Source organism: Lepisosteus oculatus, chromosome 9 (genome assembly GCF_040954835.1).
Source record: "Lepisosteus oculatus isolate fLepOcu1 chromosome 9, fLepOcu1.hap2, whole genome shotgun sequence".
In the NCBI taxonomy this organism is placed as follows: Eukaryota; Metazoa; Chordata; class Actinopteri; order Semionotiformes; family Lepisosteidae; genus Lepisosteus; species Lepisosteus oculatus.
The window spans coordinates 8450972-8462999 of NC_090704.1; the positions used below are offsets into that span (position 1 = coordinate 8450972).

General features: G+C 37.5%; 1 protein-coding gene across 2 annotated transcripts; it reads right to left on the reverse strand.

Annotated features, from left to right (window-relative positions):
- Positions 1-279: 279 nt before the first annotated feature.
- Positions 280-11870, reverse strand: odr4 (odr-4 GPCR localization factor homolog). 2 transcript variants are annotated; one of them, XM_015355067.2, is made up of 14 exons: positions 11528-11870; positions 10708-10833; positions 10323-10457; positions 9881-9976; positions 9046-9152; positions 8586-8622; positions 8025-8165; positions 7009-7104; positions 6262-6324; positions 5542-5673; positions 5317-5410; positions 3773-3958; positions 1064-1165; positions 280-377 (listed from the first exon to the last, which is right to left on the reverse strand). In XM_015355067.2, exons 2-14 carry the CDS (start codon positions 10804-10806, stop codon positions 310-312), a joined length of 1356 nt encoding a protein of 451 aa, XP_015210553.2. In that variant the 5' UTR covers positions 10807-10833; positions 11528-11870; the 3' UTR covers positions 280-309. The 2 variants fall into 2 exon arrangements, with proteins under 2 accessions (XP_015210553.2, XP_015210554.2); XM_015355068.2 differs by lacking the exon at positions 11528-11870 and adding an exon at positions 11010-11143.
- Between the last annotated feature and the right edge of the window lie 158 nt (positions 11871-12028).

Consider the following 12028-nt stretch of genomic DNA (forward strand, 5'->3'; position numbering starts at 1 on the left):
AAGCCATCAGATGAAAACTGGAAAAGATATTCAGCTTTGTTGCTTTCTTTCCCTTCTCTACACAGAGATATCAAGATCATCTTTCTTTAGATGACGATATCTGGATCACGTTTTCATCGGGAAATAGTGCACAATTAGGTAAAAAAAAGAATTAAGATTCATCACTGGAAAAGCCCTCCATCGTTCCTCTTCAGAAACAAAGAAAGAAACAAAACGCACAGAGGTCTCAGCCACTCAGACCTCACATTCTTTCTCAAAGAATGATGCCAAGAATGTCACTTAGGTGTCCCCCAGAGTTTATTTGAATGTTCAATCACTAAAATAAAACAGTGAAAAGGCTGTGGCAAGGAGCGCCATTCCAACGGCCATCACCACACCTAAAATAAGGACAAAAGAAATGGGAAATGAGTACCGGAATTTGGAGAGTAAAGACAAATAGAGGGAGTGGAAATATTTGAGGAATTGATCAATAACACAAATTACACCCCTCTTGAACAGAAGAAAGGCTGAAGCAGATTATGGTCGGCCCTTTTGTCACGCAAACCGCTTTGGCTTTATTTAGTCAAGTGGTATCCAAGATACAGCATTTAGAAAGGAAAAAAAAGCCCTCCCAGATTTGCAGTTGCAGGTGTGTAACTTCCCCAAGACATTTTAGATCTTGCACTCACATACCCTTTGAACAGTATTGATATACACTGAATTATCATCAATCACATTTGCCTCGTTGAAACCACAACATCAAAGAGGAGGGGATGGGAGGTTTTCAAGGTAACTAGCAAAATATCCTATTTTCAATAATCATCAAATGAGTTTTCAGTGCCCTCGAGGTAAGATTAAAAGCACTTGAAAGACTGTGGGTGAATAATCTTCACAAATTATGGAATGACTGACAAAAAGCTGAGGTTAATGACATATTTCACAATCATGGAGGACATGTAGGTGTAAAATGAGAACCACAAAGTCTAAATTAATAGGCCTAGCAGTGCTAAATGCATCTTAGTCCACTTTAATAAGCAAGAAACAATATTTACTCAAGGAGAACAGAATTACTACACATACATACCGATATTTCGCTGAATGTTTGTGTGGTTAGTGGGTGCTCTACAGTCTTCCACTTGTGGAAAGTTTCCCTCAAGGACAGCATCTGAATTTACATCTGAGTAAGCTAAGAGACAGAAAGAACATTGGCATTATAAATTATATATATCAAATCTCCGTTAGTGATGTGAATTTATGCTTCTACCTTACAGTACCAAAACAAAGCTATTTGCCATTTCCTAAAGTCAATTTAACAGTTGTAGAAAATAAATAGATTTCATGACACTATTTATAGGTTCACACAAGGCTCTTCTCAGGTTTATGTGGAAATAGACTTTGCTGACTTTCTATGTCTTTTATCTGTAACTATTATTGTGTGTGAAATAAAATCATTGTGCAATTGTGTTGACTGGAAAAGTGTACAGTACATCAATACCAACACAGGGGCATAGTAAAGCAATACTTCCAGGTATTTCTAACTAAAGAACATCGATGGCTTTTAATATCTTGCAGTGGATCACTGTACACACAATACATTACAGCGAGGGCTCTGACAGACCATTGCTCTAGGGATTAACTAAAGGAGATCAGAACATATAACACAGCTCAGGTTGACAACGTATGAAGTTAATAGCTTTTATTTCTCAGAGTGTCAACTCTTCTGCGTCATAAGTCTTTCTTCTTAGGGTCTCTTAAAAAGATGTCAACTACAGGACAAACTGCAGCCATCTGCAGCCATCCAGTCTTCGATCACCCATGCCATACACTACACTATTTCTTCAGTTTTATGAACCACCCATCAAAGGCACAGTGTTAATGGAAACGAGTGGGGGTACATTAACACAGCCGAAAAGTACATTTCTTCATCTAACCACGGATATATAATATCCGTTGCCTCGAGATACTGATTATATTTTAGTTGTTTCTGTAACCTATTATACAAATTCCAGGTTAGTTAATCACCTTGTATCACACAAACATTATGTCTTAACTGGTTTAGACAAGGAGTATTTGGATACTGTAACTTCATCACCAAGAAAATACGAGCTGGGTGTTTTCATGATAAATGCAAATCTGTCGATGATGTAAGCACACCTGAGACTTTTTTAAGAGGTGCTGTAGGACTCCACGCCAGGAGTCAATATCGTTTTAAGTCAATTTTTAATATGGTTTTCTGCTGGAGAAACACCCACCTACAAAGAAAACATCCCTGTCGTGCTAGGGCCACATCTAAGCACTAATGTTACCTTTCACAAAAGCTTGCTTCATTCCACTAAATCTATGGTAACAATAAAGTGATGAAACAGGCTACTCAGTTCATGGAGTATGTGCAGATGTATGCAGTAGACTGCCTAATGAAGAAACGAACTTTTTATCTACAAATTTTAGAACTTGTTCAGACCTACTACTGAATACATGTGTGGAATTTATGGATTAGCCTGTTCTTGGAGTTGTTTCTGAGTTCTTCTCTTGCATAGTTTTTTTTGCCTCATTCCACTAGTCCCGCCATTGTTTAAATACTTTTTTGCTTTGATGTTAAATATTTTAGAGCTTTGCCTAAAAAGAAAATGTATGTTAAAAATGATCATTTTGATTCTGAGTTGCAGTTTTGATTGCCAAGTGGCAAATGTTGAGTAAAAGGTATTGAACCAAAGGTTGTGAATTAAAAATGAGAATTTCCATAACCCTTCGGCACTGAGGAGCAGCAGGGAAAAGCAAAGTCTGCTTGAAAAGAAACATAAAACATAAGAAGGAAAATCATCAATACCGATGGAGGCTAAACAGAACAATTTAAACAGCTGAGTTTCAAAAGTAATTCAAAAATTAAATCAGGTTGATCTGAAAAGGAATAGATATTATAACCAAAGTAAAAACGTAATTTAATTGGTGTGCAAATTTCATCTAGTAGGAGGTACGCTTTCCAGCATTATAAAAAAAACTTTTTTTGGCAGGAATATATACTTTTATGAGAACAGTTCATCCTTTATGTTTCGGGAAATAGAAGCTAAACTGACAGTAAGCAAAAAATGTAACCCCATCGTCTCTACGATTCAACACCCACAATTCCTAGAAATGTTTAAAAACTCATCTCACAAAAACATCTAATCACAGGCTAACCAGTGATTAATTTAAAAGATATCTGTTTTAATGTCAGGCATTGCACAAATCGTAAACAAAAGTTTTATGTTTCTCACTAGTGTTATATTCGTTTTTAGAAATCTATAAAAACATGGCAATAAAATTAAAAAAACATGCATGCCACTAAGGCCTTTGATCAGATAAAGAACTACAAGATTAAAAATTCTTTATAAACTGACAAGCAATCCAGCAATCACCTACTAAAACCTTATCATTACTAGACCTAAGCATAAGCATTAAGAAACACTTGTGAAGTTTCTTCATATGCCATAAAAGTAACTTGCATCCTTTCTATTAAGGTGCCCTATCAGAATTAGGAATTCACTTTGATACATGCATTCCATTTTTTTTAGGAAAATTCTATTTATAATGAATGCGTTATTTTAAAACAAAAAAATAAATTGGTAGGTGCAAGCACAGTGAAAGTGCCTTTTTTCCCCCCATTTTGTAAGTATGTGTATATATACTCATAGTTTATAAAAAAATAAATTAATCTCAGAGTAAACTAAAAAGAGTCTGTCCATTTTCATACAGTGCAATTTTCATCATTGATCGTCCCACCCTTTAGAAATTGACTTAGTATTAAGATAGTCACCTTCAATTGCTTCCTGGGTCACATCTATCTGTTCTTCCTCTATGTCACAGTCCAGAATCTCTCTGAAGTGTTCCTGCAGGTCTGCCACTGCCTCATCCGGGAATATGTAGTCACACATACAGACACTGCAGCCAGGGACTTGAGCATACACCCTCCGTGGAAAATCGTGACGGTCCCTGCTAATTACTACAGAGAAGTGAAAGGACAACAGGGGATTGTAATTCATTTTCATTCTTCGTGGAGATGATTTCGAGAAAGTCAACGCATGTTTAATTGCATGACGGATCCATACATCAACACAAAAACCACATGTACAAGATCAACTCAGAAAAGTTTATAGGTAGCACAAAGGAAGGGATCTCCACTATCTGCAGGGTTGCAGTTGCCCACATAAACAGATGTAAATTGATATGGCTTACATGCAAGGAGGATTGGCATGTAAGTCATATCAGTTTACTTACTGTTTGAAAAAAAAAACAGGAAGCCATAAAAATGTAAGTCTCCCTTTATGTTTTTGCCCTTCTTGCTCTTACAAGAACATGTTTCGGAAGATAAAAAATTGTTTTCTTAAATGTTCTGGTATTGTAGTGTAACCTATTCGTCATTCCCTCCATCCATCTCTTTTCTAAGTGTTTCTTCAAAATCAGTGTTGTGGGGGAGCTGCAGTCTATCCCAGCAAGCAACAGGTGCAAGGCAGGGTACCCCCTGGAAAGAACACCAGTCCATGGCAGGGCATACACACACACGCTCACACCTAGGGCCAAATTTCCCAGAAGTCAATTTACCTACAGTACTAATAACTAATGTTTTTGGACTGTGGGAGGAAAGCGGAGCACCACAAGGAAATTCACACGAACATGGGGAGAAAATACGATTCTACATGCATATAGCACCCAAGGTCTGGAACTGAACCCGGAGCCCAAGTGCCGCGAGGCAACAGTGCTAACCACTGCGACACCGTGCCGCCCTCATTTTATAATGACTTAGGTTAATCAAAGCAATCAAGAAGTGAGTGCTTCTCCACACGCAGGACAAAATGCTCTACAACAACATAGATCAAGTGCGCCATCTAGTGACAAAGCCATACACAGCAGCTTTTCAAACAGAAAGGTGAGTGAGGAAGTGTTAAAAAAGATCTCTTTGGACTACAACTTAAAAATCCTCAGATGTTCTATACAAAGAGACAGCTGGGGAAGCTAAAAAATGTGTCAATTTTAAAAAGAGAAGTTACTAGCCCCAGGAAAAAGTTTCATGTTATTACTAAAGTATCTGGCTGATGGTTTTATGCACAGTAACTTACATTTTACAACTGGGGTGCCTCCCCTGGATTCGAATCTACAACCTTCCAATTCAGGGTCCACATGTTTATAAGTTGGGAAGAACCTGAAGCACCCAGCAAACACCTACAGATGTTAGGTTGATCTTACCATGGGAATGCTTTTCAAGTCAAATAAGGGACTGCAAACCCATCTACTGAATTGAACTGGATAAAAAAGCAAAGCAAAAAACAAGTGACCAAGAATGAAAACTGACTCAGTACTTACCTTTACTTGTGCTCTCGTCTTCATTCAGGAGGATATCTTCAAAGAGCATCTCTGTTCGGACTGAAACCGTATTCAGCACATCCCTCTTTAAAGCCTGTTTGTATAAGAGACACCTTACATCAAAATGCCTTCTTAAACAGGAGTTACTACTAGGCAATAAGAGGTTCTTTTCTTAGCCTTGCTTGTAAGCCTGTGAGAGTGGGAACTAGATTCTGCATCACTCACCTGAATTGCATTTTTCACTTTTGGTTTGTTGCTGTGAATGTATGCTTTACAGTGCACGACCCCATTCAACTGAATGGATTCACTGCAGACTTCCACCAAGGCAGTCAGCCTCTCATTTGATGAGTCTCCTGTCTTGGAAGCGAAATACAAACAAGTAAATCATTTCACTGCTCTTAACACAGGATTGTACAAGAGCTAATGTAGAGGGACTCAATGCACCATCACTTTCAGGTTTTTCATACACTTTTCTTAGAATTATTACAGTTATTACTGCAGCTGTTTTTGAAAGATAAGGCAAATATTTCTAGCCATTCAGCAGTGATTTAAGCTCAGGAATCTACTGAGCAGCCAGCCTTTGTATAACTGTTAAAGGTGCTTTAATTATCATTTATCAGCATTATTAACTACACTATTCATAGTTTTATTAATAGTGCTAATTCAGAGTGCCGTCATATCCGGTATTGTCTCCCAGGCTGCATTCAGCACTTAAGCTTCAAAGTCTGCACTAGCCAAAAGTCTGACCTCCCACTACAGGACTCCATATTGTCATAACACTCTCATCTAACAGTACGACACCCGATGCGCGGACAGCGTGTAATGACTCTGCAGCCGAGCTAAAACCCTTAATTCTACCCATATATTGAGATTTACAGGGTTACTGGGAAAAGTGTTTTTGAAAACACAAGCATTTCACAAGTAAGAACAAAACAGGAAACTTACTAAGGGCATCAAAAGCTGAACATTGAAGTTCTGCTGTGTTCCAGAGCCCCGTGTGGTCTTTTTCTGAAAAAGGTTAAAAGGCAGAGAAGGGTCAGTGGGTGCTGTCCTTTGGCTGTTGCACTGTCTGTTTTTTTGTTTTGTTATTTTGAGCAATAGAATAGAGAGTGGAGTAGTTTATTGACATATGTACACGTATATTGGAATTCTTAATCGCGTTGATCTCTCGGGACAGACACAGTACAACAGACAACACTACACAATGTAGACAACAGGAACAATAAACATATTGTGGAAAATATGTGTGTCCAGCAACAGAAAAGTGGATCTACTAAACTTGCATGACAAAGTTGTATTTGTTTCTCTTAACTAAACACTGTTATAAAAGTATTTATTCGTACATTTCTGTATGCTATCTTTACTGTAGCATTGTATTGTTTTTTGTACATGATATGTGTATGTTATTTATGATTTTTTCTCTTCTCTGTATCTGTCTTTTTTTTTGTACCTTAGTTGTATCTTGTATGTTACTTCAAGCACAACACAAAAAATTCGTAACAACCTGAAGGCTTGGTTTGGCAATAAAGTCAACTTTGTGTCGACTTTGTGTAAAGCAATAATAAAATCAAACACAAATCATTAGAATTAACGACAGCACCTCTAGAACATCATAAGCCATTTTGAAAATAAACTAAAAAGGCATGCAATAACAAAGGTTATATGCATCAAAGCAGACATCCAATCACTTACCTGACCCTCTGTGAATTCTTTGTCATTTGGTCTGACATGGCCATTGATTAGAATAACACTGTCTTCTACTAGATTAGCCCATTTCTGAAGCCTATTCTGTAAAGATAAAAACGTGTATTGGAACTTGAACTAGAGGAACCAAGGGTCCCAGAATCTATTTGGCTCAGACATCAGAATGATAAGAGTATGCTCACCTCACAACATCATGTATAGCAAAAGGAGTGTGTTACACACCAACAAATCCAGATATGAATTAATACACTGTGTAATGAAATTAAATGTGTGTACAGTAAGAGGTCGTTATCATGGGAGACTCTAATTTCCTCACAAAGACTGGGAAAACCAGCTTGAATGTCTGCAGGAGAAACTGAAATGGTAGACAAGGTTAATGACTACTTTCTTACCAAATTTTCAGAATAAAGGAATGTCCTAAACTAAAATTACTAAACCTATAAAGTCCTGAACACAGAATACTATAATTGTAAGTAATCTAAGTATTTAAAATTGTCAAATGTTCTGACAAAATAGGAAGTGAAACAAGACCCAGGTGACAAAAGTTGAAACTGTGTGGGAGTGCAACTAAAGCTAGTGACAGATCCCTTTATACCCACAGGGTTGAGGGAGTATTGAAGAAGCTGCCCAGCTATGTATGTGGTGGAAGCTGATACTCAGGCTTTCTTCAAGAAATGGCTGAGCCTCTGTGCAATTAACTACTTGCAAATGGATAGGCTTGAATTGCCACATGGCCTCTTTTCTTTTTTAACCTTTCTCATGATCTTCTTATATTGTTTACCTCTTGTTCTGTTCCTTATTGATTCTGAAGATGATAAAAATAAGTTGTGATGCTTCATTCCGAATAGTAGAAAAAATAAAAACATAGATCAAATTATTTATTTTGCTCTGGTAATCCTACATACAAAAGAGAACTATAAACAAGAAGCCTGTTCTCCCCATTCTTGCAACACCTGCATTCCTTTGGATTTACATATGAGGAAATAAAATAACACAAATATTACCTTCACATATTTGTCCAGATTTTTCACAGAGGACCCTTCTGGCACTGGGATGTGTAGGTCTATCTTAACACTGCACTGTAGGACGGACCATGAGGATGAGAGTCCTGGCTGGTACTTCCAGTCTGCTGGCTTAGCAGAGCTCTTCAGGGCATCATTAAGAAGTGACAAGTAAAGATATAACGACGACAAAGATTCTTAATAAGCATTCATTCTTCAATGGAATAACTGCACAGAAGGTTGTAAAAGCTGTTTTCTTCACTGCTTTTGTATAAAAGGATGCAGAATTAAGCCAGGAGTTAATGGAAAAGGTTAAACATGGTAACATATTTGAGGATAAGAGCTAAGGATAGCATTAAAATCACGTCTAGTGACAGGGTAAATTAGGTTTGGAACTATGGTAGGAACACATTTTACACTCCAATTAACTGATTAGGTTTAGGGTCATCATGAGGTCTAAGGTTAGGTTAGGTCTAGTAGATGTTTTAGGTAGTACTTGTTTTATGTAGGGTATGGTTAAGGTTGCATTTCTCAAAGCAATATTTAAATTCTCTTTAATATCACCTTGGGGTCTTGCACATCGAAAGTCCGACATGTCACTCTTGGTTCACCAAGTCAAGGAAAATTATGAAGCTTTAGGTGACATTAATATCAGGACAAATGTCAGAGCTACTGAAAATAATGTGTCTGCTTCATATAAACATCTGTAATAGATACATTAACCTTACATCATGGTTTTGCAGACAGAAACTTACAACAGAAACACATTAGGAAGTCCCGCACCTCCAAGTACACAAGTGCAAATACGTTAGATGGTTACAAGTAACATAAGTTGACATGGCAAACTACATCATAATCACTGCTTTGTATTTTTTATGATTGCATTAATATTTAAGAATTAGCCTAAAATGTGAGGTCGGATTCAGATTCACCTTCCTACATCAAGGTTTTTGATTAATGATACTGCTCCTATGTACAGGAGAATGTCTGCATTGTCAACCTCACACACTGTTCTAAAGGATACTTCCTCGTCTTCGAGCAGATGTGAAGAGTCACTCTTTCTGAGACATCATCCTCTGATAGCTTCCAAAGCCTTCCCTTCACTACCGACTTCTCCACTCCAAATACCAACTAAGGAAGAAAAAAAAAAGCTCATATGCCTAAATGATTTTCTCACAGGTACAATTGTTAATACACGATTTTCTCCTTTCTGTCCAATTCAGAATGACCTTTTTTTTTTATTGGAGCCACTTCGGATTAATTTGAACTTTTTAGCCATATGTAACCGGTATATGTACTGGTACAATGGAATTCTTACTTACAGAATAGCTCATTGTTTTAGACTTGGCCAGTTTCCCCTCTAATTATGCACACAATGAGCAAAGTGAATTGTCTGAGCAACCGGGAATACTGAACATGATAATCTTGGGGAAACACAAAACTTTTAGAATCACTTGCAACGTTTTCTATTCCATTTGCAATGTAACAACATTTGTTCTTCCACTTTACATACTGTGGCTTGGAACTATTAAATTCAACGAATGAAGTAACGCTTGCTTGGAACATACATCTATCGCGTATTGGGCTTGGAGAACAACGTATTACTTTACTGTCATACATTTAGACCGAATGACCCAACAGCAGAGTATCACTGAATTCTGAAACAGAAACAGAAAAATAATAACTGAAATTAAGATAAATCAATTATGAATCTAAATGTAAAATCGATAGTTTTTCTCTCTCCAAAATGTGTTGTATGAGAAGTGGAGTTAGTCAAGGTTACATACAGTATGGATCTGGGCCATAACGCTCAATGTGTGTTTCAGTCATGGGCCTGACTCAGGGGCTGAGTCACTCACCCTCCGCAGTGTATTCTGCGACTCCTTGGACAGTTCAGGCGAGGCGATCAGAAACACGCCAAGGACCTCCAGCCCCCCAGGCAACATTCGAGAAACCTGTTCAGCACCACGGGACATTAAAACAAAGAGATCAACTGGGGGGGGAGTTCTCAAATTTCCTTAAAAAGATTTTCATAAACAGTATACGTTGACTAAAGGAAACAATTCTATTTTATTAAGCTCCGTATCTGTGTATATTTATTATTCCACTGTTGACCCGTTTTAACATTGACTTTGACATCTGTTGTCATATAGGCAGTAGAAATGCTATTGCTTCTTACAATCATTCGTTGCGCCTTTAACGCCTTTAAGTCTATTTGTTGCAATACCAGATATATACTTCAGTTCCACCTGCTTTCATTATGATGTGAATTTTTCTTGGCAAAGTCATTAAATCACACACCTGCCGAGCATGCCCAATGACCCAGTCTTCATCAATGTCCACTAGTGATACTTTACTCTGTTTGGGCTGGTTAAATTGCTCTTCTCTCTGGGCCGTTTGAACTGCAAGCACTACAAAGTCCCTCTGTGGAGAACACTAAACGCAAAGAAAAATAAAGTATTAGTAAAGCATCAACTAATAGTTTTATTTTGAATGTACTGAGCTTATTGTTTATGGAGTGCACTGTCACACTAAACATATCTAGTTCTCTTTTAAAGATGATAAGTTTACATTACACAAAAATCTCTACATTTATTGGATTTACTTTGGAGATGTCTAATGGTAAAACTATTTTAGTTTTATGCTTCGCTTCTTAAAAAAGCCCACTCATACGAAGGAACCTCACCTGCCCAATTAAGAGACCGGTTGTGAAGGCTTTTTCTGCAGTGACAAGGTTCAGAATGTACTTTTCTACCACGTCCTCCACAAAGTAACTTCTCCCCATCCTGAGAGATTTATCATTACTTGTCTTCTAAGGGGGAAAAGCAAAAATGACATATCAGTAAAATGGTACTTCACTTAGATTGATTCAGCAAACTGTGACACTATTATAAGTCGCTCTGGACAAAAGCGCTAGCTGAAACAGATGGGTATTATGCGAATCCCAAGAAGCACAGTGTATTTACGAACAGACTGCTGAATCCTTACTTATCGATCATGTGCGGGTTACAGCAGCTGATTCAGAGCAGCGCAGGAGTTACACGTCATCTCTTTGGTCAAGTACTTCTTAAAGAATCCGGGACTTTAATCCTTGTAGTATTATACATTTCCCTTCAAATTAAGCTGGATTGTTTAATGCAAAATGTAAATATTATAAGGAATTCTGTACAACAGATCGCAAATATCCTACACACAAAGATCTTATTTTGTGAGAAGGCACACGCTTTATTCTCCAATTTCAACACGCACACACCCAATCATAACATACGGGTGTAAATAAACAGCCCGAATATTGCTTTTCTCAAAACCCGTAACTTAAAATTTAGCTACTTTTAAATTTGAAACGTGTACTGCGATCATTATACTCCTTCTGTAGCTAAAGAGTAAAAATAGAAGGCACTGCAAATCATGCCCATGTAATATGCATACATAAATTTCTAACTTTCCAACATTCAATTGCCTGTCCACGACTGTCTCAACTATATGTTAACATCAGAAACTCATACCTGCACGCTTCACTTCTGCTTGGTAAGACCACCCAAAACAGCTTTTTTTTTTTCCTAGGAATGAACGTCACAAAGCCAGCAACCGCTGGTTGGCCATTTTGCGTTGCTTGATTATGACGTCCTTCTTCGGAGGACTTAACTAAAATGCTACACTCTTATTAAACTATGCGCTAGCTGCACAGGAAAAAAAAGTATAAATATTTAAGATGAATTAAATGAAAATGCTGTGGATAAACGTAAAAAGCCCAAGACGTCTGGAGGTTCATCGTTATGCATGCACATCTTCCTCTAAAAAACACATTTATATATTTTTCTCTTTAAATTGTAACTACTTATGACCTTTAATATGTCGTGAAAAAAGAAACGTATCTTCTGTCAGACATTACAAGGAGAAGAATAATTGCAACTACACTTTTCTTTACCTAGGTGGCGATGCAATTTACTTACGGAAATGACGACAAGCCCCGGCCTACCTAGGACTTTTTATATATATCTATGTGA